This window comes from Anguilla rostrata, chromosome 14 (assembly GCF_018555375.3).
Source record: "Anguilla rostrata isolate EN2019 chromosome 14, ASM1855537v3, whole genome shotgun sequence".
Lineage (NCBI taxonomy): Eukaryota > Metazoa > Chordata > Actinopteri > Anguilliformes > Anguillidae > Anguilla > Anguilla rostrata.
The window spans coordinates 8262180-8289249 of record NC_057946.1 but is presented as its reverse complement, the minus strand read 5'-3'; the positions used below and the strand labels follow the sequence as shown (position 1 = coordinate 8289249).

Sequence of the window (27070 nt, the reverse complement as noted above, 5' to 3'; positions counted from 1 at the left end):
ACCTTCAGCGAGCTGCGTTTCACACACTGAACCTGCCCCTCAGCGTGAAAACAAGCAACCAAACAGGCTCCACGCGAGCATTTCCATTTGATTAACAAAGCACTTGAGTAACCGCTATTTGCATCCCTGAACTGCAGCCTCCACAACGAGTTTGGCCTGGTAGCGAGGCTTCTAAGTCTAGTCACATGACCTACCCCCACTTTATTTGGCTAGTGCCCCAACATCAGGCCTTCAATGACAGTTTCCTGGTTTGAGAAATATTGCATGAACTGAATGAAACAAAGAGGACCCCTCTCATATAAAACAAGACCAGGTTAAAACCTAGTATATGGCTGGACCTAACACACGTGATCCGGCCGACCAATGGTGTGACTTCATTACTCAGTCACAGACATTCGCGTTTGTAGGGCTGGTCCCGCTGTTGCTGTCCAGCCAAAAAGTTTGAGTATGTGAGTGGCCATTCTTCCCCCACACCGGCTCCCCTCTGTTCAGCAGGGCGGTTTCACCCAGACTGAAATCAGAGCAGCATAGCAAGCTGAAGACTGCAGCGCTTATCCTAAAAGAACCAGCAAGAAAATAACCACTGACGCCTTCCGTAACAATGCAACATTTCAGCCCGGCTGACAGGCAGCTGGTAACCTGACGCTCGGAGAATGAGCCGCTTCATTTACATTTTCACTCGCATCACACCGTTTCGATTACTCACCTCTGCCACTCAACGGCAGGAAATATATTTATCTCACAACTTTGTTTCTTTAGCCATTTTAAATCCACATCTCACCAAAATGGCCCTAGAGAAATTCAGATGATCAAAACTAACTGAGTATTGGCTTTTTAAGAAGAAGCACAATGCATTAAATGTAGCACATAACTGCATGTTAGCATCCAGCCCCTAGGTGGCACCAGATATACATTCTTACCCTCAACTCCAGCAGAAACTCATGGTAGCTCTGCAAGTAACATGCCAGCACCTTCGCCTTGTTGAGTACAGCCAAGCCTCCTGTTGGCCAATAACATTCATTCTTCGCAAGAGGTGTGCGCATACAAAGTGCTGAGCGGTTCACCAGATAAAGCAGCGTACCACAGACAGTGCTGCTGAACACTGGTGCTGACCCGCCCAGTCAGCTGGGGAGATTCACAGGCCTGCAATACACAGCTCAACCAGGCCTACATACTGTGTAACAGGCCACAGCCTTTTTTTTCTGCTAATGTTTTTACTGAAGCACAAATCATTTGTCTTCCAGAGCAGTCTGATCAATACACCAGCTGCGTAACACAGTCACTGCCTCCGAATGCGTTTTCATGCGTCTGCTGCACTTACATTTTCCGCAGACGGCTGACGGCATCGCACGTGGACGGAGACGCAATGATTCGGCACATTTAGACACACTGGCATCAGCAGTGATCAGGGGATTGGCGTCTCCCTGGCGACAGCACGAACCAATCGATTGATCAATACCCCTTATACCGATATAGCTGGACGGAAATAGAAAATGGACAACACAAGAGCAAAACACAAGCAAACGCAGCGTGTCCAGGTGCAACCAGCAGCATAATCCGCTCATTTAAAAAGCACGCTACCAAACACGGGATCAACAACACCGGATCTGCATCACAATTAGTGGCTCATCCCAAAACAGACCGGATGGAATAAAGATCAAACCACAGAAAACGAGCAGCAGCAGTACTAGTGAGGGTAACAGGACACGAGGTCATTTTAATTGCACATTGACGCTCGCTGTCTAAATGAATTCAGTAAATCTGCATGTCCAATGACAGCAGCTGCTTTGTGCCATCGCTATGAAAGAGAGGCCTTCCGTCCCAGGCATTGTGTGGCCCATTACCGCAGCACCTTCCCCAGGAAGCGCTGCGCACGCTCTGCCTTTGATGAGGGGGAGTTCAGTCGGAAAGGCCGACGGCGCAAGCATCTCAGCGTTAAGCGCGAACGCAAAATGCTGAAAGCAGTGAATCCGGGGGCGTGGAGCCAGGTCAGGGGCTCGGGACGGGGCTTTGATCCGCCCCCCGCTCGTTACGGACGGGAGGACGACAGCTGGGCGGGCGGGCGTTCCGGCAGCGCTGTCTGCCGTCCCACATCTCCCCCGCGCCGTCAGGAGGAGACAGACCCCCGGAGCGCGTTCTGCGGGTCTGCTCCGGTCTGCTCCAGTTACGCTCAACGGCATCAGGGCAGCCTTCACCAGGCTACACGAGCTGCAGGAGCAATGCTCACAGGCCTTCAGGGGCAGGGGGAGGAGATGAGGGCTCCGGGGGAGGACAGCAGTTCTGGGGAAGAACAGGGGGATTTTGTGGGAGGAGATGGGGATTTGGGGGAGGAGATGGGGATTTGTGGGAGGAGGGGGTTTGGGGAAGAGAGGGGGATCTGGGGTAGGAGATGGGGATTTGGGGGAGGAGAGGGGATTTGGGAGAGGAGAGGGGGATTTCGGGGGGAGAGGGGGTTTGGGGGAGGAGGGGGGGTTTGGGGGAGGTGGGGGCATTTCGGGGAGGAGAGGGGGATTTTGGAGAGGAGAGGGGGATTTCAGGGAAGAGAGGGGGTTTGGGGAAGAGGGGGATTTCGGGGATTTTGTGGGAGGAGAGGGGGATTTGGGGGAGGAGAGAGGGAATTTGGGGTAGGAGAGGGGGCTCTGGGGGAGAAGAGGGGATTTGGGGGAGGAGAGAGGGGGATTTTGGGGGAGAAGAGGGGGATTTTGGAGAGGAGAGGGGGATTTTGGGGAGGAGAGGGGGTTTGGGGGAGGAGGGGGATTTTGGAGGAGGAGAGGGGGATTTGGGGGAGGAGAAGGGGATTTTGTGGGAGAAGAGGGGGCTCTGGGGGAGGAGAGGGGGATTTGGGGTAGGAGAGGGGGCTCTGGGGGAGGAGAAGGGGATTTTGGGGAGGAGAGGGGGATTTGGGGGAGGAGAGGGGGGTTTTGGGAGAGTAGAGGGGAATTTGGGGTAGGAGAGGGGGCTCTGGGGGAGGAGAGGGGGATTTGGGGGAGGAGAGGGGGATTTGGGGTAGGAGAGGGGGCTCTGGGGAGGAGAGGGGGATTTTGGGGAGGAGAGGGGGATTTGTGGCAGCTGCTGGAGCAGAGCTCTGTTCTCATCGGCGCGGCTGTAATCTGGAATAAGCGCAGCGAGCGCTAACGCTCGGCAGTTACCCCCGTGACGCACGAGCAGGGACAACCATGCTGGCCGCGGGACGCGCCCTCGGCAAGATAACTGCGGGCCGGCCTGACGGGGGGGGACGGGAGGGAGGGAGCGGTGAGTCAGGCAGGCGGAAGGACACACCGCCTGCCTGGTGGGGTGGGGGGGGAGGGGGGGGGTCTGTGACTCAGCATTTCCAGCCTCTCTCCGTGAGCAGGGAAAGGGATTTCCCAGCGCCCCTGCAGCGCTGCACTTCCCCCCCCCCCCCGCCACAAAAAAGCACATGACAGCTATTGCCTTCACGCGCCTGAGTCACCACACGTACGCCCCAGCCCACCCCACCCCACACAGGGGCGGTAATGTGAGGAATGCACATGAGCCACACTGGAGCAGGGACACCAGGGCAGGACAGAGGAGTGCCAGAGTAAACATCCTCCTCCTCCTCCCCCTCCTCCTCCTCCTCCTCCTGCTACACAACACGCTCAGATGACAGCATGGGGGGGGCTCTTTAAGGAATACCCTACGCACACTTCAGCATGTAGCAAAAAACTCCACACCTTCCACTCACGTACAAAACCCTAACCCTAACCCTACACACCTTTTCTGTCATATTTTCCAAAGTTCTCCGGTGTTTGTCGAGGTGGGAAAGAGTAGAGGCGAGGTGAGGTCTGGCAGCTTTTGGCAGGCTGTGGACGGTAGAGCCTGACACTGTAAGTGAGCAGCAGCAGCAGCAGCAGCAGCAGGTGCTAAGAGCAGGGGGCTCACAGCTCAGTTATCACCTCCACACAGGCTCGTACCAGGCCCCACCCGGCCCCCCCCACTGCAGGGCCCACAGGGCCCGGCTCCTGGCGCCGAGCTCGCTGTCTCTCCCTCCGTCTCTCTGTCCGTCTGTGTTCATCCAGCGATAATAGCCACTTCCGAACGTGCGTTTATGGAGAGAGCAGAACTGGATGAGAGACCCTAATGCAGTACTGCAGGCTCCAGGCCCGAGGCTCACACAGTGACGGACGGTACTGCAGGCTCCAGTCCTAAGGCTCACACAGTGACGGACGGTACTGCAGGCTCCAGTCCTAAGGCTCACACAGTGACGGACGGTACTGCAGGCTCCAGTCCTGAGGCTCACACAGTGACGGACGGTACTGCAGGCTCCAGTCCTAAGGCTCACACAGTGACGGACGGTACTGCAGGCTCCAGTCCTAAGGCTCACACAGTGACGGACGGTACTGCAGGCTCCAGTCCTAAGGCTCACACAGTGACGGACGGTACTGCAGGCTCCAGTCCTAAGGCTCACACAGTGACGGACGGTACTGCAGGCTCCAGTCCTAAGGCTCACACAGTGACGGACGGTACTGCAGGCTCCAGTCCTAAGGCTCACACAGTGACGGACGGTACTGCAGGCTCCAGTCCTAAGGCTCACACAGTGACGGACGGTACTGCAGGCTCCAGTCCTAAGGCTCACACAGTGACGGACGGTACTGCAGGCTCCAGTCCTAAGGCTCACACAGTGACGGACGGTACTGCAGGCTCCAGTCCTAAGGCTCACACAGTGACGGACGGTACTGCAGACTCCAGTCCTAAGGCTCACACAGTGACGGACGGTACTGCAGACTCCAGTCCTGAGGCTCACACACTGACGGACGGTACTGCAGGCTCCAGTCCTAAGGCTCACACAGTGACGGACGGTACTGCAGGCTCCAGTCCTAAGGCTCACACAGTGACGGACGGTACTGCAGGCTCCAGTCCTAAGGCTCACACAGTGACGGACGGTACTGCAGACTCCAGTCCTAAGGCTCACACAGTGACGGACGGTACTGCAGGCTCCAGTCCTAAGGCTCACACAGTGACGGACGGTACTGCAGGCTCCAGTCCTAAGGCTCACACAGTGACGGACGGTACTGCAGGCTCCAGTCCTAAGGCTCACACAGTGACGGACGGTACTGCAGGCTCCAGTCCTAAGGCTCACACAGTGACGGACGGTACTGCAGACTCCAGTCCTAAGGCTCACACAGTGACGGACGGTACTGCAGGCTCCAGTCCTAAGGCTCACACAGTGACGGACGGTACTGCAGGCTCCAGTCCTGAGGCTCACACAGTGACGGACGGTACTGCAGGCTCCAGTCCTGAGGCTCACACAGTGACGGACGGTACTGCAGACTGCAGTCCTAAGGCTCACACAGTGACGGACGGTACTGCAGGCTCCAGTCCTGAGGCTCACACAGTGACGGACGGTACTGCAGGCTCCAGTCCTAAGGCTCACACAGTGACGGACGGTACTGCAGGCTCCAGTCCTAAGGCTCACACAGTGACGGACGGCACTGCAGGCTCCAGTCCTAAGGCTCACACAGTGACGGACGGTACTGCAGGCTCCAGTCCTAAGGCTCACACAGTGAAGGACGGTACTGCAGGCTCCAGTCCTAAGGCTCACACAGTGACGGACGGTACTGCAGGGTCCAGTCCTAAGGCTCACACAGTGACGGACGGTACTGCAGGCTCCAGTCCTAAGGCTCACACAGTGACGGACGGTACTGCAGGCTCCAGTCCTAAGGCTCACACAGTGACGGACGGCACTGTTCGGTCCGGAGCGGAGGGAAGTGCGCTGGCTATGGAAAGTGCGAGGTCAGAGCTGACATATTTACAGCGCTGGGGCGGCGCCCGCGTTCCCCGTCCCGCTCGGCCGCCGCAAACAATGGGCGCCGCTCACGCCCCCTTATGGGCCCCTCAAGGTCTCCCGCGCTACATTGTGAGCGCTACAATACCGCGAGTGTGGGAATTAAGGAAACAAGCTCCACGCCCGCACCCATAACGCACTGCAGGAACGCTCCCAGACGCACGCACGCACGCACGCAGGAGAGGTGTGTGCGGAGTGTTTCTGGGACATGCCCAACGCACGTCCGCCAGACGAGGGAGGGGATGAGTTAAGTAGGCCTGGGGCGGCTCTGGGGAGCTTAAGCAAATGGGCTGGGCCTGCTCTAAAAATAGAGCGTGTGTCAGCCGCTCCGCATCAGGCCTAACGGGGCGAGCGAGCAGCGGGGCGAGGGCCGGCGGCGGGACGGGGCCACGGGCCGCGCGGGACGGCCGCCGGGCTGAGGATCAAAGCCAGCGGCTCCTCCGAAACGGGGTCACAGCCTCGCGCTCTCACCCTGCTCTACATGAACTGGGACAAAGACTGAGCTGCCCGTCAGCACTGCCCCACCCACCAGCCCTGATCTCTCCCCCCGTCAGCACTGTCCCACCAGTCAGCACTGTCCCCTCCCCCAGTCAGTACTGTCCCGCCAGTCAAAACTGCCCTGCCCACCAGCCCTGCTCCGCCCACCAGCACTGACCCCTCCCCCAGTCAGGACTGCCCCACCTGTCAGCAATGCTCCACCCATCAGCCCTGACCCCTCCCCCCGTCAGCAGTGCCCAGCCTGTCAGCTCTGCCCCGCCCCCCGAGCACAGCCCCGCCCCTGGCACAGGTGAGCACAGAGGAATGCAGCTGGCTCACGTCAAATTCAGGATACCGCCACGCAAGAAACCGCCGCGTTTTAATAGGCTTCCACCTCTTGCCTCGCTTACAGCCTCAGAAGGGACTGAAATAACAGAGTAAACGCACCGCTGACTGCAGGCGGCTTTCAGCCTGGCGCCTGCTTCAGAACCGCGTGCTGCTTGCCCCCACGGCTCCGCGCTGGAGCAGAAACGCAACGGAGGTCAGGAGCAAACCCGCTGTTCCACTGCAGAGAGAGAGACAGCTGCAGCCTGCCCACTGCTTCATCTGCCCGGGGCAACCCTTCGAAGAGCAGGTTTCTTTTTTTTTTGGAATGTTTCTTCAAAATTCGAAGTTGGGTGTTCTAGAACTTTCAGTTACCAGTAGTGATCGTTACATTGGCATTGGAACATTAAGGGTTAATGAACATAACGAGTGGGAGAGACAGACACGGCCCTGTCACTCCCCACACTTCCCACGGTGTGGAGATCGGGTTTAACGCCTCACCCAAAGTGTAGTTCCCCACCCGCACGTTCACGCTTCACAGCGCAGTGCCTTACCGCACTGAGACACAGCGCTTTAGACGGTATCGCCCCCGCCAGCCCCTCCCCCAGTCACATTCACACACTCTTAGAAGCTGTGCACTCTCACACACCGGCCGTACACTGAGGGACTGCCCATTAGCACAGCGATCGCCATTCACTTTCATTACAGTAAGGGAAGAGAACTGTTTTTAAACAGGCATTCACTGCTGTAGCTGAGAGTGCTGCCATCTTTAGAGCACCCAGCATCCACAGTTTCCTCTCCTTTATTCTTAATCTAAAGCCCCTAAAGCAACTGAGCTGGCAGGTTGTTCAGCTGTACTCAAATCTGATGTTATCAGAAAAACCTGAATCCCTGTGTGTGTACCGGGGGTCATGGAGTCAGACCTGCTGGTTTCAGAGAGATCCGGAACCTTCCTTCATGCATAACAGCAGAACGGGGGAGCTGGCACAGCTCTGCACGCACGCCAAAATAAAACTGAAGCAAGAGAAAGTGCAACAGTGCGGTACTAAACAGAAAAGAGGACACCCACACACCGCCGACACCGCTCCAAAACCCCTTTTCCTGTCTGCACCCAAAAGAGTCCTCCGCGGGCATGCTTCCTGCAGACCAGTTTAACTGCAGCTAATGACATCCACAGGCACCGCTTTCCTCACTGCAAACTTGGTAATGCCTTTCACAACTGTGATTCACCTGAGGGGTGAGGCGGCACACAACTCCACTGCACTTTCCGCTTCCGCACGTCTAGTTCAACTGCCGGAAAGCCCCAGCCACTCTTCTGAAACACGCGTATCCATCGGAGTCTTACCGTGACTTGGCTAGCACGACGCGTCAAACCACAGCCTAAAACACACGCAACCGCGAAACCGTTTGGACACACCGAGCACCAGCCACAGCGAAGGAGCCGCTACAAAAGTGCCATCCGTGAGTGCCGCGGCCCCAGCGTCCAAACTGGAGCCGACAAGCCACAACGTCGGCACGGCGAACACGAGAAAAGCTCACATTCACCACGGACTTCATTCAGACGCTCGTTGTGTCGGTGAACGTTACGCTAAGCGCGTTTTAACGGTCACGCGATCCCGCGATCCCGCTGGTCCGTCCGGAGCCCCCGTCGGGGGAGCGTCCGCACGCGGCGCGGCGCGGCGCCTCACCCTGTGCAGCTCGATGGAGTCGATCCACTGGTGCCGGTGCTCGGGGTCCTGGGCCCGCAGGTACCACACGCTGTCGTTCACGCTGATGTCCAGTCGGCACTCGTCAAACTCGTGGGGCTGAGGAGAGGAGGGAGGGGGGGGGGGGGGAGAGAGAGAGAGAGAGAGAGAGAGAGAGACGCCTGTTAGCCAGTGCTCTGGGGCCGGGGCATGCAGACCGAGCGCGTGGACGCACCTTAACACTCAGTAGTCACATCTGAGCACAGGAGAGCCGCCGCCTGGCTCGCCCTGTCACACTGCAGCAAAGCAGAGCTATGCAAACGACACTAGCGCTAATGCTAATGAGACTGGACCGGCAGCCCTTTGAACTCAGGGAGTGGCCTTCGTTCAGCTTGTGTTTCTCAGCACTCCTGGAGGCCGTCAGGGCCGCGCTCGTGACCGCCGCTCCCGTCCGCAGGCGGCGGGCGCGGCGCGGCGGGCGGGGCTAATCCCGCCTCAGGAGGAACGTGCGGAATGGCGCTGGCGCGTGCGGCGGCTCAGGGGCCCAGGCACCGGTTTAAAGCCCAGGCTGAGGAATGCGCCAAACACAGCGGAGGGGGGGGCCCCGGCAGCTCCTCTGAACGGGGCCCGGGGGGACGAGGGTCTCCCCTGACCGCAGCGCTCGGGAGGCCCCGCCCCTGCCGGATAAACCCCGCCCCTAATGTTTACATTCCACGCAAGACTGCCTGTTTCACACCACAGAAATACTTACAGGTTCTGACACCGTTAGCATGTAGCGCACTGATAGCAGCAACAAAGCCTGGAGTGTCACAGTCATCACACAGGAGACCTTTGCTGTGAGCAATGTCCATATTTTTAAATGGTTATAGCCACAAATGAGTGTCATCATCGTGGCCTACCAGGCTTCCTGTAGGGCCATATTTGACAATTTCACAAAGAACTGCTCACAGTCAATGCTGAGCTTCCGCAACTTGAAAGCAGTACTATGAGAAGCAAATAATTAGAAATGGGCGTGCATGCTTTCGAACAGCTTTTCGGCAGCAATGCATTAAAACTACATTAATGTCGGTCTGACTACGGAGACAAAAACAGGGAGATCTTAACTAAACAAATGGCAGTACCCCTCATCATTTCCTGAAGTTCTGTTTCCTGCCACCCTATGCAGTTTCCGAGCACATCTAAAGACAAATCCAGCCCAAAGGCTTTACGGGTCCCAGTATCCTGTTAAAGAAAACATGCATGCGCGCACACACACACACACGTGATCACATTAACTCCGTTCCATGTAGCTTTGCACCATGAGGTTAAACACGTAGCGCGGGTCTAACGCGTGACACTTTCGATGACTGCTGCGTTTGTTCTGTGCTTCAGAGCCCCCCTGCATGCAGTCAAGGCCGGTAATTATATCCGGGGTAAAACCCTGCGGTATTAACAACTCAGCCGGCATTCTTCAGGACCAGGTGACACGTTCCAGGGCCGGCAAGCAATCCCTTTTCGCGCAAAGACAACACGGAAACAAAAGGTTCATTGTGGCCGTGGGAGGTTGAACAATTTGAACACTTTGATTAAAACCAATTTTCTCAGCAGATCCACAGAGCGTTTAATTAAAGGAGAGTGCATTTAGCACCAGCTGCTACTAGTCCCCGCGGGTTACCTGTCATTTGGGCAAAAGAGTTCTCCAGTATACGTACATCCCATTTAAAGTTACCTGTACAACACTGCTAGCCCTGAAATAGAGTCATGTATAGTATGAGGCATATGTTTGAGGGCTGCAGCTCCCAGCCCGAGGTTTTTGGTGGCGGTCACACTTCCATCCGACCCCCCCGCCCAATCCGACCGCAGGATAAAGCGGAGATAACACCGCAATCTGACTGCTGAAGGATGCAGCGCAGACCAGCAGAACTCCACTTCCTGAGCCTTATCTGCTGGTCTGTACCTGAGCCTGAGAGTTCCACAGACCTCCCCCTCCCCTGCCCCAACATCCCCTCCAGGGTCGAGCTTCCTGCCTGGCTCCCCGCCCCCCCACCCCCCGGGGAGCATTCCTTTTCCTAAATCATAAACAGAGGATCACGTTTGCATTCCTGCCGGGGAAAGAAAATGTTTGACAGCGGCTGCTGCAGCTCCGCGGACACAATGGCGCTTTTGTGCGCGGCCGATCAGGAGACCGCTAACGCTACGCTAACGTAGCGTGCTTTTAAACGAACCGGAGAAAGACGCTAACGAACTTCAGGGCAAATGTGACAACACCTGTGCGCCCGGCAAACCCACAGGTCTTATCTTACATAAACAGAGACATTCAGGTGGACAGACATGTTGAGAATCAGGTGCTTGTTGTGAAGCAAGCCCCCCTCTCCCTTCGCTCGGGAAGAATCGACGGTCTCTGTAGAAAGAGCGCTTGTGGGAATGTGCAGTGGACCGGCGGTTTAGCTGCGGGGCTGTGTGACTTGATGGGATCTTGGTTATGCTGAGTAAACAAACACAAGGAGGCCCCTTTGAGACCAACAGCGAGCTGCAGCAAATGCTCCGATCGCATGCTTTTTGTGCAAGTATTCATCATTCTGAACCATGAAATGGTTGAGACCAAAAAAAGGACATTACTGCAAGAATAGTGTAGATAAAATTCAGAATCCGTGATTTTTATTTTTCACTGGAGTCAGATTTATGCACGGTTCTTTTTTAAAAAAAAAATGTGAACGTGAATATGGAACGAGTGCTCTGGGGGCAAGACCGCTTTCGTTTCCTAAGAATCGGTCTGTTTTGAATTTTTTCGGCGCTGGGGTTATATTGGGCGAGGATCAACATGCGGCGAGCTCTGTCGTCCCTTCTCTAGGACATTCCACCCCGTGGAAAAACTAACTGTGGCCACGAGGGAGTCAGACGGGGTCACTGAGGTACTGGGAACAGAGATTAAATAAGCAGCGGGGGGGGGCTGGACGCAGCTCGGACCGTTAAAAGAAATGGCCGCCAGAGAGACTGATTGAGAGAGCAGAGCCGGTCCGGATTTAAAACGGGCGAAGGCCTAAACTGCCTCAGGTTACAGTGAAGAGGACCAAATGGCTACGACACGTCTGACACGTCGTACAATACACCTTCAGCCCGATGCACTGTTGGTCTGTGCCGACGCGGGGGCTTGACTCTTAATCGCAGTGATATCAGTGATACCCCACAGGCTGAACACTGCTCTGGCTTTGATAGATCTAGGCAGTTGTCCACCTCAGTCCTTGAGCAGAGAATCATGCAGCAGCATGAGTGAATGTGCTAGCGTAAATGTAGGCTACCATTAATGGTTATTTTATAACATTTTCGCTAGTATCTGGCTCTTCATTAGGCAGCAGCCTCAATTAATCCGAACTGATTACTCACACTTCTAAACAAAAAAATAATTTAAAAAAACATACACCAACTGTGATATGAACAAATACAGCCATTGCAATGACTACTAAAACGTAATTAATGCATTAATCCTAACAAATATTACTAATTTAAGGGGTATAATGCCCAGAAATAGACCAGGAAGAAATCTAAGGATGCACAATATGGAAATTCAGTGCTGACACCAAGCAGATTTAAATGTCAGCACAAATGCAAACTGCATACTTCAGGGAAGAAGAAGTAGATGAGCACAAACATCTGCAACAAATATGATTTGTAGAACAAATGATCTAATCTCGCTTACTTTATTAAGAAGGTAGAATGTGCTTAGACAGGTACCAACGCTCTGTATATATTTACTGGTGAGTTTGGCTGAAAAATGATCAATTAAAAAAAAAAAAAAAAACAATAATAAATTAAGATTCACATGACTACGACTATGTTACTTTTGAGCGTGTCATTTTCACGTGATGTACAGCATCGGCAGCGTAGAGAATGCATCGCCTCCAGTGCATGTATGCTGGGTCAGCATATCAGGACATTGCATCGCCAATAATCACAGCACAAGGCCGAGACAAATGGGCTTGTTTTAACCGCTGAAACCCCAAAGTTAAAGCGAGGCCAGCCCAACCCTGTTCCTGAAGACCTACCGTCCTGTAGATTTCCACTGAAGCACAATTCGGCACACCTCATTTTATTAATGAGGTGTGCCAAGCAGCTATACACACAGCTCAACAAGATCTCCGGGTGTTATATGAGAGGTGCTTTGTTAGGGTTGGAGTGAAACCGACAGGACGGCAGATCTCCAGGACCAGGGTTGAGCAGCCCCGGTTAAAGCTGCGCTATGGACAGAGGGAAGCACCCGAATAAGGCTCCAGAAACACGGAGCCTGAATGCTCAAAACTGCCGTGACAAAAGCTCCATTGTATTAGTGAAGTCATCGGGAAGGGTTTGCCAGCTCTCGTCTTGTGTTCTGGGCTTGTGACACTTTGTATAATATTTGGAGAGGCCTGACTTGAAAGAGCAGCGCGCTTTCATGTCTTTCCCAAGACGCCGCTCCCTCCCAGTGGGCTCTGAAGGGGCCCCCCCGCCCTGGGCGTACGTGTCAAGTCGCAATCCACGCGGCGATGCACGACTCCTGACCCCGTTCCGTTTCAAACAAGGTAACTCAATCGCACAACATCCAAAACGGAGAAGCAAATCGACACATCAACTCCCAAATCAGCACTGGCCATTCTTGGGAGAATAACTACCAAACTGTTCTTTACTCGCCACTTCTCAAAGAGTGCAAAACGTGCTAGGCTGACACAGGGCCTGAACACTCACTCTGCACTTGCTGAGAACAACAAATAAACACTCCGGAAGGCAGCGAAGAGCATTTATTTCACTTTCACCATCACGACCGAAGGGAAATTAACAAGTTCTGGTCACACTTCAGCCACACTTCACTTGCTGCAAAGAGATTCACTGCCAGCAGTAGTGAAGCCATGCTGCTAGACGTCTTCAAGCTTATTACAGAAAATACCATCCTAAACATGATCCTTTGTCCAATCAGTGTACTACAGGGCCCTCAAAAAGTATGGGAACAGCAGAGTGACATTTGTTATTTTTGCTGTATAGTTAAGGCATTTGGATTTGAGACCGAAAGGTGAATATGAGACAAAAGTCCAATCAGCTTCTATTTCACCATATTTACACGCGCATGCGTTTCACCATTTTACAGAAGCAGCCGTGTCTGTGGCGAGTTCCCCGATTTTTGGGTGTGGTGTGAAACAGGGCATTACTGTTGCGTGTCAAAATTAGAAATTCGAAGTGTATATAATAATGTTGCAGGGTTGTTCTGAAACACGATATCACAGCGCCTGAAACAATCTGATCTGCCTGTAATCACTGAAAGGGAACATATTTCATTATGTCTCCTCAGACGGAACGAGGTGATCCTGGATAAGGTTACCCGGTGACCGGCTTGCTTTCGGCTGCCGTTTGCGCATGTGGGCGTTGTGGAAGAGGAACTAAGAAGAGAACCCGTGTCATTAATGACTAACCAGATTCCCTGGTGCACTTCCTCTCTCGGACACTGCCCACAGGAAGTAGTGAGGATGTACGGAAAAGCACATGCCCTGCTCTACACGTCACGTATCTCCTATCTGACCTCTTTCCTTCCCTTCCTCTCAGCTTGCGATGTGTAAGTGTCCAAGCATTCTGGAAATAGAATTAGACTAGATATGGAGCCAGGATTTTCCAAATGAAGCCCACTGCTCACAGTACCTCATCAAAAGAAAACATCAAGAGTTGTATGTTGACATCAAACAAGCACATAAATAAATGAATAAAAACGTACAAGAACTTATGCTTTCTGCATGGTATAGATACATCTTTAATAACACTGTTGTCCTCCAAATGTCCACAAACATGATCCTTTGTCCAATCAGTGTACTACAGGGCCCTCAAAAAGTATGGGAACAGCAGAGTGACATTTGTTATTTTTGCTGTATATTTTGCTGACACCGCCAACGATGTCAGTTTCTATTTTTCATTAAAAATATAGAGAGCTACTTTTAATATCATATCCAATTCTCACCGAGCAGTGAACAGCCTATATAAATCACAATAAATAATCAGCTCTGGATTTCAAAGAATACTTTTTAGAAAATAAAAAAAATTAAAAAAAACTTTGCTACTCCACCATACCAAATAAATGTAATTAAATGAACAAGACGTTTTCAGGTTTCATGACCAGATTTTGATATCTGTGGTCTTCACAATTTTACCCTTATATCTCAATCACTTATCTACAGACAAGGTATTTATGTATTATACTGTATATATACACTTACCGGACACTTCATTAGGAACGCCCGTTCAACTGCAAACTGCACCCGTTAACGCAAATATCTAATCAGCCAATCACGTGGCAGCAACTCAATGCATTTAGGCATGTAGACATGGTCAAGACGATCTGCTGAAGTTCAAACCAAGCATCAGAATGGGGAAGAAAGGTGATTTAAGAGACTTTGAACGCAGCATGGTTGTTGGTGCCAGACGGGCTGGTTTGAGTATTTCAGAAACTGCTGATCTACTGGGATTTTCACACACAACCATCTCTAGGGTTTACAGAGAATGGTCCGAAAAAGAGAAAATATCCAGCGAGCGGCAGTTCTCTGGGCGAAAATGACTTGTTTGACTTGACAGAGGTCAGAGGAGAATGGCCAGACTGGTTCGAGCTGATAGAAAGGCAACAGTAACTCAAATAACCACTCGTTACGACCGAGGTATGCAGAAGAGCATCTCTGAACACACACCACGTCAAACCTTGAAGCAGATGGGCTACAGCAGCAGAAGACCACACCGGGTGCCACTCATGTCACCTAATGAAGTGGCCGGTGAGTGTGTATATATATATATATATAACCGAAGGCTGGAACTGAATCTGATGGCAAAAAAATCACTCAAACTTAAACTGGAGGCCTCACACAGTGACAGCAGTATTTCCACTGGTCCCGTGTACAGTAGCAACGTACCAGGCCTTGGGGAGTACGAGGAGTCAGTGAAGGCATGCAGCCAACTCATCCCTAGGGATAAAATGCTAAAATACCAAGCACAAACAGCAATGTTAAATGGGCACGGCAGCGCGGCTGTTTACGGAAAAGGCTACAAGCATTAAAAATACTTTGACAGGTTGGAAAATGAAATATCTGAGCGTGTGCTATTTTCTTGTAGGAATCCATTTACCACTACCTTTTTTTTTTATTACCTTACAGGCCACTTAATTTTTTGCTGAAAACACATTATAGCAATATTCTTACACTGAATCAAAATATGCTGTGCTGAGTGTGAAATTAAGATTGGACACAAAATTAAACTTCTTGACTGTATACATCAACGAGTTTAAATTTGAAGGCACTGATTACATTTTGAAACCTGATGACATTAGGCCTGCATTCTATTCTTGTGCTCCACACAGCTACAAGGACCCTTAGTCATAGGGCCCTTAGTCATAGAGTATCTACAGTGCATTAGTAATACAAAATCCCAAGCGTTAGCCTACTTTTCAAAAAACAGGATGAAAACAAAAACAGAAAAGGGGCTACAGAGCATAATTGGCCTTTGAATGCGGCTGACCCCCATCGACAGTAACACTTCAAACAGCCTTGCCTTTATCAAATATTCACAACGTCAATAAACAAATGCTTCTGTGGAGCTGCCTGACCCCTGAGGAACAGCAATCAGCAGCAGTGATAATGTGCACTGGCATTTTTCAATGCCCTTGTGTCGAATCGAAATGCCCGTTCTGGAAAAGAAACCCTCTAAATTTATGAATTGCTGACATTCTTTTTTTTTTTTTTAGATTCGACAAAAAAAAAAAAAAAAAAACGAACATAAAAATCTGTACACAAACAGAATGCAATCTCACAAAATACAACAAAGCCTTTTGAGCATGGAGCTTATTACTATTTTCCACAGATGGGCTATCCGGAACACTACGTTTGACTACTGACCCCTATGTGACTTATAGGAGCCTGCCAAGAGCCTTCATTCACACATGCAATGTTTGCCTAACCCATCTCCAAGTCCCCCTGCAAAGGTCAGGCTTCTACAGGCCCACAACACACAAGAAATGTGTTGCAGGAAGTTGCAGCTAATGATAAACAGGCCGCCACATGCATCAGTGAATAACATTTTTTTTTTTTTTTTAATCACCAAACTGAAATATATAAGCAAATTAATTTAAACAACAAAGTTGAAAACCCTGTAAAGAAAGAATTACAGAGCTCTGTAGTGAATATTCACAGAAGCAGACTGATCCCCAAGACAACTTTGAGCTTCTTCAAGAATTACACTTGTACAACTGTTCAGGAAACTGATCATATTTCCACGTCATACCCAATTCTTACGCTACTTGAATGTTAAACAGGTCACATTAAATCACATCCACATTAAGCGGAGTGGTAAAAATAATCAACCATTATAGCTAGAAATCAAAGGTATATGATTATCATTACCACTTGTGAGTTTCAGTGAAGCCTTAATTAAGCTTACCATCAGACAGCGATAGAGTGCATTGAGTGCTACTTATTTCAATAGCTCAATAAGGGCAGCAATTCAATATGGACAGATAGTTCAGAAATGTAGCTAATCTACATCTACAGGGAAACCCCTAAGTGTACAAAGCATAATTAACAACCATGACAACACTAATCCTTAACTAAACATACCTATTAGGAATACTTCTGTAGTTTACAAGGCTTTTGAACTGAAGCTGACTGTAATATTTCTAACCACACCCACTGCGACAGATTATTATTTTTCCAATAAGCAAGGCAGATAAAACATAACGGGGATTCGAGGCTTTTAATCGATAGGTCTTTGGTCGTATACTATGCGGACTGTGTTCTGTGTAAAGCGTCTCATCAGTGGCTTCCTATAAGACTCCCACAGGAAAGACAGACCCCGGGCCTGTTCAGACCTGACTGTCATTACTGGTCACACGTTCAGCATAGACTAATTTCTTCTGGTTCTTCAATATCAACTTACACTGTCAGGATGACAAGCATTTCCTGAATATTGTCAGTTTCCCCATTTTAAAAATTACTGCAAACGTTACATCAAGTATCACTGACTGGGGAATGCAGTGCACTCCAGTAGAAAACGTCAAAGTGAAATGACATTTTAACAATGTTCTCAAGTTAATACAAAAAAAAAATTGGTTAAGTGCAGGAAAGCTGGATAGGAAATGGTGTGCTTTTCACCCCAAACACAGCTCATGAGTGATTCTGTAGAGTAAACTGAGGTTCTGACCAAATGAAACCAGCTGCATGTTTGCAATTTGAGGAGGCCAATTCAAATAAATATAAAAACTGCTGTGAATCACAAGTGTCAAATGGTGATATCTAACATATTAAATAATCGGATAAATTTTCTTATTATCTAACAGAAGATAAACTTGCAAATCCAATGGTTTTGCCAGAGACTCAGTGGCTTAAAAAAAATCCCCCTTCATCAAATTCCATTGATCGCTGCAAGACTCAGAAAAATTGCTCCTTTCAGATAGAAGCCCAATACAGACCTCTCATTCGGAAGAAGACTGAACCACTGAATCTAAATACTTAGCCTAGTTCCGCAATGTGTGGCCTGTGAATGCATGAAAAAAAATCACCACTGTTTGAAGACAACTGATGTTAAAAGAAATTTCAATATCAACCTTGCCATGTAACGTATAGCTACCATTTTTCACAGCAATTATTCAGTACATTTGTAAAGATAAGTAGATAGTTCATAAACTTTGAAATTTCTGAACTGATTGATGCTCAGGGCTCATAATTGCCAGGTGGCATTAGAACTAACATTACAGCAAAAAGCCATGAAACACTCCTCTTAGACATGCATACCACATGCAAGAGGCATACAGACTGCTGAAATAGGGCAGCTAACCACTCAGTCAGAAAGGAAAACTAGCATGTCCTGCTATCAATTCCATACATACAAGCAGGGTCTGAAATTGACACCCACCAAGTGCCAAACGAAGGTAAAAATGGTCTTCAGCTGGCCGGTAACTTTTTCTGAACCCGTAACTTAATGTTTTGCTTAAAACACTAGACAACACAGGAATGATGATGATATGGCCCTCACTGGCCACTGTACCCACTGGCAGTTATAACACACTTCATGGCAGTGCTGTTTCTCTCTTTTCTATAGTGCAGTCTCTCTTGTTATGTGAAGAACTTGCTTTATTTTTTGTGTCTGGTCTTGCACATGTGGCGACACATGGAAGGAGGTAGGCCTCCAAAAAGAAAAAAATAAAGAAAGTGAAAAAGAAAAAACTGAAGATGACAGTTTTGCGAAAGATGCCATTACAATAGCATATCAGATTGAGAGAGACAGTGATTTCAAAGTAGGAAGGTGGAGATTGCGATGGCGGACCAGGGAGGGGGAGATTATCTCAAATGATGATCAAAAAGTTTAAGAAAAAAGTTCCCTTTTGCTGACCAGTCGAAGCAGTGGATTTCTGTGGTTGCTCATCTGTAATGACATCTCCAAAAACGCCTCTCCTAAATAAACCCCATTATTGCCCGTCTATTTATTTCATGGTGGCCGTGCTGATATTGTGCCAGATTAATCAATGCAGGGGAAACGCTGAGATGTTTCAAAGTAGGGTCTTGAGAACAGAGATGCTACCACAGACGTGTCTAAGGATGAGGTGTATGGGCACAGAAGAGGGTGATTTCTCTGCAGAAACACGTTAATTTTGCGTAATGCAGATTAGTTCCCGTCAGATGATTTTCCTGACACAGGCCGTGTGTGTGCATGTGTTTAAGACACATTGTTTGTTTTGAAGCTCCAAAAGCCTTAAATTCTTTTGCACCAAAAATAGTTAACAGAATGTTAATTGCTCAAAGGGCAAGAAAGTTCAAAGGCAACGCTGCAAATCTGATCTTCTTCCTTTATAATAGTCTCTTTAAAATTTAATATAAACATGAAATAGCATACTAATGAAAAAATTCTGCCTGATAAATTTTACGTTTACCGTAAGATTTTTGGCAGGTGAGCCAAAAATTAATTTTGGACTCTGTGTACAATGGGTCATATATTTACCGTAAATCTAAAATTACTTTCAAGCAACTCTACTTTCATGAGCATTACTTGTATTCAGAAATGGTATTCCAATACGTTAATAAATGAAGGACATTCAGTGCACAGAAATATTCCAAAACCAGAAAAGCCTACATGTCTGAGCTGGTAAGGAGACGACAACTATAACTTGGCTAAACCTAGCCTACATAAATTCTTGTGACTTTCAAAAATCTGTCCCCAGCTTTGAGGGTATTTACTTTCACAGGATTATGAAAGAAACATCGGCTTAAGACGCTAACAGGACAAGATTAAAATTTCAGGCCCAATTTCACCCCTCTGTAAACTGCATGCTGTGGGCCTCTGAATTTCACTTTAGCCTACCTTCTCAAGCACGTTTAGCTACTTCCTACAGTTTGTGTCCTAAAACATCCCAATGGACAAAATAGACAAATTAATCCTTCATTTCAGCTCAGTGGTGATTACTTATGCTATTAGCAGATGCCTGCTCATCCACTGAGTGTCTTAAGTTGCATTCTGAACCAATTCAATGCAGCCCTTCAGCACAATAATGACTGACAACATTGTTGTTGTTTGCTTCCAGGCTGCAGGCCATTCCTGGTGCCTTTTTTACGGGAACTGAGACAAACAGTTTGTGGTTTAATCAGATTCTGAGGTATTTTAATCATGTTGTGTCCAAGGGCATAAGAACATACATTATTGTTTCTTTTTTTTCCCTGTTCTGAATGTGGCTGTGCAGCTTGCACTGTGCAAACAAATGGTTCCACTCTGCAGTGCAGATTTAATTTCAGAAAACCCAACCTTAATTTTCATATAGACTGTTCAGACTGATTGTATCATGAACATGGAATGCCGTTTTAAGTTCATACATTTTCAAACAAAAGCAACAGAAACTTCAAAATGCATATAATATACTTACAGGAGTGGTTGCATGCTCTATGTGGGTTACTTGAAACCCTAAGAATTGTACAGACACTAACAATTCAGCCATTGATGAGCACAGTAAAGTGACCACACAAATTTGCAGATGTGTGAACATTTAAAAGATCAAAAAGTGTGAAAATGCAGCTATGAGGCCAATTATCATTCCCCACTATTAACAACTTGGGCAAATTGCTGGTTTAAGAAGCACCAAGCTACGGGATTCATTTTGTTAAATTACATAATCTTAGACATGCAACTATGTCAAAGCAATTGGTACACTATTAGAGCTTACTTTGGCTCTCTCACTACTGTGTACCCATGGTGCCTGAAATCTGCACAAGAGGTTAATGTGTACAAAACCAGGAGCTGGGTAAATGTAGACTTGAGCTGATACAATCTCACATAATCAAGGAACAATAAGGCATTTATTTCTTTTCAGGAATGTGGCAAGGAAATAACTGAACAGGTCATGCTCATGCAAATATGTTTTCATATGGACTGTTCTTAACAGAGAAACAAATCTAAAGCCTGACCTATAGCATGTATAAAATGTATTTTATTTCAATGTTTTGAAGCAAGTCAGAAAGCACTTTCAACTTTATACACTTTCAAAAATATTTTAAAAAACACAAGAAAATTGACCCTGAACCTCAGAAATGTACCTTCACGGGTTTGTCAGTGAGTGTAACCTTAGCTTTCCCCTCTATGCCCACTTTGACCAGTGACACTAAACTGCCAAAGTCCGTGCTGAAAATACCTCAAGTCATTTGACAAGTTAACACTCACAGTTTAATCACTTTCAGCAGATACAGATTCCATGTGGAACATCTGTTATAGTGTTACCTTTAGAAACCTCAGTTGACCCACGTGGCTCAGCTTTTAATCAATGGGGTGTGAATGAGGTAAGGTTATCAGGAAGGAATTTGTTCAGGGAAGGCGAACAAAGTGGAGCATGAAAAGAACGCAACTTGGCTAAATGCAGAAGAGGAGAACTTGAGGCCAGTTCATTTTAGAAGATAAATAGTGTATGCTTAAAGTAAGCACAAGCTATCCCATCACAATCTGGACATAGACGTTTTTGTAAGTTAAATGACTAATAACCAGTTGTAAACAAATAAATAGCACAACTACGAAATACACAGTAACCAATAAAGCAGGCAACAAAATGGCGCAGATATTTAAGTTTGACAAAACATTTATCATAAAAAGTGTGATATGCCTATGTTCCACGCACGCCCTTACCGTGATAACAGCCTTGCTGAGACATAGGGATCCCCTGCAGCCGTATTCTCTTTCATCCTGGGATTTATAGTAGCTTAAAGTGTTGTTCTTCAACACGACCCAGCGGTCCTGCCATCCATGGATGTAATTGGTCCACTGCAGTATAAGCACAAACAAAACAATGAAGACGGTCTGTCTTGGCGAGTCTACGTTTATTTTATTTTTCTAGAGAAAGATCCCCAGAATTAGTACAATCATATTCGATGTGCCCATGGTTGACATTGCCTCAAGTCAGAACGTGGTGGGATGGATTAATTTAGGTAGCCAGCGATTATAAAATATTAAGCGTTACAGTTCTGTGCAGAGTCAAAATGAATTAAAAACGTAACTAAACTAGCTACAGCTATTCCAATGCGTCTGTATGCGATTGTAATTTTGACAAATTGACACATAGAAAACACACTGAAATTAGTGATGGTATTGGGACATTGGTGATATCCATCTGTCGTTGTGGCTATACCTTGCGCACACCTTGCGCGTGGCTATGATGACGGAGAAAATATCAAGATGGCTTTATCTAGCAAACTAACGTTAGACAGAAGCTGCTGATTATTGCGCAGCTCGCTTGCTACGAGCCTAGTATTAGGAATGAATCACACAGAAGTTTCTAGCTGGCTAACGTTAGCTCGAAAGCTGACCTGAAGAACGCTAATGTGATTAGGCGAGAAATGAGATGACCAGGCAATAGGCTAATTTACCCGAAAATATTATCTTTTACTGCAAATAACGATGTAGCGTTGATAGATTATATCCCTAACGTCTGCTAATTGTTGGCTAACTAGTTAGCTAACACTGCCCATCTAGCTAGTTATAGGTCGCTGTACTTGCGAATTTGGATGTCTGGGCGTTGTTGAGACTTTCACTAGCACAACGTTAGCTTGTTCATATGTTACTACACGTGACAACCCTGAAATACAAGCAACTTCGTGTGCTAGAGCTAGTAGTATATTGCCTTAGCTAACATTACCGTTAACCATATATTTAACGCATTCGAATTGACCAACCTAGCCAGCGATATTGAACGGTGGCTATCGATAACTAGGTCTAACTTATAGACTAAAACACTAATATTTGGAATCACGAAACTAAGTTAGCGGTACTTATCTGACGGGCTTTAGCTAACTAGCTGCGTAATGTATGCGGATCAACGAGCTAGCTCGGCATGTCAGCATTTAGCTTAGTTACATAGCCAGTAGTAATAGTTAAACTGACAGTGACAGCATAACATGCCTGGCAGTCTCGCATATCAACGAGCTCAAACGGAGCCGTATCCTAAAGGCAAAAGGAGTGCCTCCCCCACCCATGATTTCACGTTAACGTTAAGTTACCTTACTGAGGACTCCACCGAGCTCAACAACAGGCTGTCCGGACTCAGTTTCCAAATCCTCCTCGGATCCTGAAGAATTCCAGCTCTGATTATCCGACATTTGTTAGATAACCACCCTCGCCAAAAACGAAAAAAAAAGAAAATAAAAAAAGAAAAATAACAGACGGGGAATGCGGTTGTTATTCGCAAGGTAGCTAGCTTCTAAAATTCATACTGACAGTTCGCCAACGGGAAAATGTAATCAGTAATCAGCTAGCAATAACAAGATACTGAATAAATGTTGACTGCATTAAAATGCACCTGACTGGCAACGCCAAAAGAAAAAGTAGCCAGCTAGCCACCTTTGAAGATAGCAAGCTAACGATCAAAACCCGCCCCCTTTGGTTGCTTCAAAAGCGGCAAAACGATTGCAATGTGGCAGTAATCAATAGGACAACTTCGTAAGATGAAAACAACACATATCCCATTATTTTTCCTAGAAAAATATAACGTTTGGTGGCTAGTGCTGGTTAGAAAAATTAAAGTATGGAACCCACTGTTATTCTCGAGCGTCTAGTTCATTCAGCTGCTCGATACCGAAGCACAGGCTGACTAACCTAAACAACCGCCATCTTCCCTGACGTCTGAAGAGCTTGTGAGTGTGTGTAGCGCGTGTCACTGGTAGTTGAGGGGCGCTGGCTCCTTCAGTACGTCACGAGAACCTTCCCAGAGAGGTGGTAAGTCCCACCTACATCGACTGTTTTCCGAGCATGGCTGACTCTGTGGCTGAATTGCACTGTTATCAACCAGAGAACAGTTTACAGCTGCTGCGGTGATCGGTTCATTTTCATTTTGCGCCAGAAATGCAGAAAACTAGGAATATATATATATATATATATATATATATATATATATATAATGGAGTGGAGTATGGAGCTATTCCTAAAGGAGCAGACACCAAACATTTGTACGAGGTATAAATGCTAATTTTGAAATGTATGCATCACTACTGGAAGTAGGCTATAATGAATGTTTTTTCCCTTGTAGTATACAATTGCGTATTGCAGAAGTGGTACATGATATACCATCCACACCATATGGGTTCATTGAAATGCAGCAATAAGATGCTTGAAAATGAGTGGTGTGATATGTTGTTGCTGTTATGTGTGTGTGTGTGTGTGTGTGCGCGCGCGCGTGTGTGGTCGGCGCGCAGTGTGTGTACGCATGTGTGTGTGTGATCGGCGCGCAGTGTGTGTGCGCGCATGTGTGTGTGTTGGGGGATTGAGGGTGGCAGTCACAATATCAAAATACATATATCTTGTAGCTCGAATGGTAAACCACACATTTAGACTGGAAGTGCAAAGTGCAATGAAATATCGCCAATACCATTTCACTGGATACTGCCCAATGGTCCTTCCACAGCCCTGGAAGAAAATTTCAGTGAAAGCCATATCAAATGACAGGATTGCTTATGCTATGTTTTTTTTTTTTTTTTTTTTTTTGAGGGTGGGGGGAGGGGGCTTACAGAAGCTACAGTACATGTGAAGGAGTTGCCAACATATGTCATTTTAAAAGGTACCTGAAGTTTGTAGTGTAGTTGTAATCTTAACTCCATTTGAAAATTATCTCAGTGGAAGTGTAAGTGGTGTTTACCAGAGGAACCGTGAATGTCACCCATGATTACGCATGGAGAGGAGGGATACTTTCTCCATGCATTCACTGCCATTTCCACCATAATAGAGGACATTGCAAAAAAAAAAAAAAAAAAATTTTTAAATCATGGTAGGTATCTTTCCCTCCTGTGTATTCAAAGGGTAGCCTGCATTATTTCTTTAAAGAACCTGAGGTAAAACAGCCACAAGAGTTTCAAGTTCATGGTTAATTAATTTCAAGGCTAACTGATGGTTCAGTACATTTATTACAGTAAATTTGTCCACATCTGGGGTAGTCTTTTCATTACCTGTCTTTGGTGATCTGCTCTGTGAACCTATGCCACTGTTTTGGCTATCATTGTTTTTATGTATGAAAACCAAACAGCAGCACAGCCATATGGAAATTTGTGAGGCTGCACGCTCCTGTAATTAAAAAAAGGAGGGAAAAAAGGACAGCAGTGGCAGGGTTTTTTTCACAGGCTTTGAAGTTCCATCAGGAGAAGAGCAGTTGATGAATTGAGGCATCCAGAAATAGTTCCAGCATCCGACAACTGTTGTCATCACAGAGCTGCCACTGCAGAAAGCACAGCCACAAGCAAACATATATAGTACCTAACCCTAACCCGAACCCTAGCCGTCAACATGTTTTTACTCATCATCAACGACCTGGACACGTCATTTCCTCAAAGTCCAGGTTTCCCCTGTTCAGTTCGTCACTCAATGTCCTTACAAGTTTAATAGGTTTTTCAGACTGTTGATCCCTTCAGCCAGTCACATGGACAGTCAGTTTGTCCATGCTTATGCTGCCTTTTTCTTAATATTAATCCTCAGATTGCATACGCAGAGATTTCCGCAGCAGCTTACATCCTGATCTGAGCTCGTGCTTGCCTGGTAAGGCCTAGATCTCAGAATTGATCCACTTCCTTTTAGACTGTGGTTTGTTTTCTCATGGGCACGACCTACCCCACCAGTCAGTCATGAGTTCCACAGTCTGTGTGATCATAAGACTATAAGAAACCACAAGTCCCCTGTTAACGAAACAATGTACTCCTCTTCTTTTTATTCAATAAGATTACCACTGTTTCTGGAACCCTGTGCATATTTCAACTGAAAAAAAAATAATGCCACAGTTTGGACTTTCAGCACTGGGTGGAAACCTTTCTGAACCATGTTTTTAGTCTTCCCATGGACAAAAGATAATGTAGTACTTGTTATTTTAGTTACATCTACTGCCAGCTTCATTCAATTCGTTTTCTCGTTTTGACAGGCAGTATCATATCTTACACCACTCTAAATATACCAGGTTACCGTGCATGGTTCATGAGACATGCAGTTTCATTAACTCCACTATTAGCATCTATCCCCTAAGAGGAAGGACTGGTCAGAGGGGTTCTGACCCCTTCAGCTGGAGAGCATTAGATCTATCTGAAGCACAGAGAGGAGACAGCACAGGTCATTGGGTGCACATGTCCTCTGGACTGCAGTACTGATTAGGTACTGTCCCAAGCAGAAGGACAAACTGTTGGAGTGCAGCTTACAGGAAAGGCCCTGTAGTAGTATGCAGAAGCCGAGAGACCTTTCCAAGTGGTTCCTATTGACTATGAGCAATGTCTATATAATAGTGGTCACATATGGACAGCCTACGGAGTGATGACTAATGAGGAGACCCATCGGAACAGACAGCAGACTGGAGTCATGAAGAGAGACATAAAGGTAGTGGGATAAATGGGCAGTAATATGCTGAGAACAGTCTCTTTAGATGTACTCATTTATGAGTGACCACTGCTGCTGTTCAAGCAGACAAGACCAATTTGTTTTGACCCTAGCACACTCTAGCACCCACATAGTAAGACCCTAGCATGGGCCTTACCATGTAGGTGCTTAGGAGTGCTAAGTTCTTACTATGTTGATACTTAGCAGTGCTAGGGTGAGAGTCTTTACTCTGTGGATGCTAGGGTTGTGCTGCAGTGTTACTCGGGTTTTATGTGGTTGCAATGGTCTGCTAGGGTGTGTTAGCCTGTGCTTAGGTCTCTGTGTGGGTGGGCTAGGGTGTGATTTGGTGTGCTAGGGTCTTACTATTAGGGTGCTAAGGTGTTGCTAGGGTCATGCTACAGTATGCAGGTGCTCGGGTATATAAGGGTCATACTATGTGGGCGCTATGATGTGCTAACACAGTGGATCCCAAACTGGGTCCTGGGGCACCCCGGTGTATGCTGGCTTTTGTTCCTTGTAGAATTTCAATCTCAGAATTTTAACAGTTACTTTTTCTTAATGAGGTGTTTTTCATATTTAGAGGGATTATTTACCCTCTTAAGCCACCTTATCCCAGAAATAGCGTTGTGTTCATATTGTGCTTACTGTGCTATATTGTAAACAGTTAATATTTTTGGCAGGTCTACCTACAAAACATACATAAATTTTGAAAGCTAGTTGAGTGTATTGTGATGTTTGTTCATGGCGTGTCTATTCTGGTCAGCAAATAGGTATGTATGTTTACAAATGCTTCCCACATTGAGACACTGTGAGATGGTGTAGACATACCAGTTTTACATGTCCTCACTGCTCTCCCTTGTTTAACCACCTTTGCTTTAGAACACTGTATGGCAGTTTGCAGAAGTCTGCTTTTTATCAAACCCTCAAAGTAAAACAGACTGTT

At 47.4% G+C, this 27070-nt stretch overlaps 1 protein-coding gene across 3 annotated transcripts in view; it reads right to left on the bottom strand.

Moving 5' to 3' along the window:
* The window catches only part of LOC135240137 (ceramide transfer protein), a 41488-nt gene extending 18049 nt beyond the window's left edge, over positions 1–23439 (bottom strand). For 2 of the 3 annotated variants that reach the window (XM_064309440.1, XM_064309441.1), the window contains exons 1-3: positions 22785–23436; positions 21418–21552; positions 8293–8409 (exon numbers count right to left, since the gene is read on the bottom strand). In XM_064309440.1, coding sequence (XP_064165510.1) covers positions 8293–8409; positions 21418–21552; positions 22785–22883 — 351 coding nt within the window. In that variant the 5' untranslated portion in view covers positions 22884–23436. Of the gene's footprint in view, positions 1–8292; positions 8410–21417; positions 21553–22784 lie in introns of all 3 variants that reach the window. The other variant, XM_064309442.1, reaches the window with a different exon arrangement.
* Positions 23440–27070: the final 3631 nt, after the last annotated feature.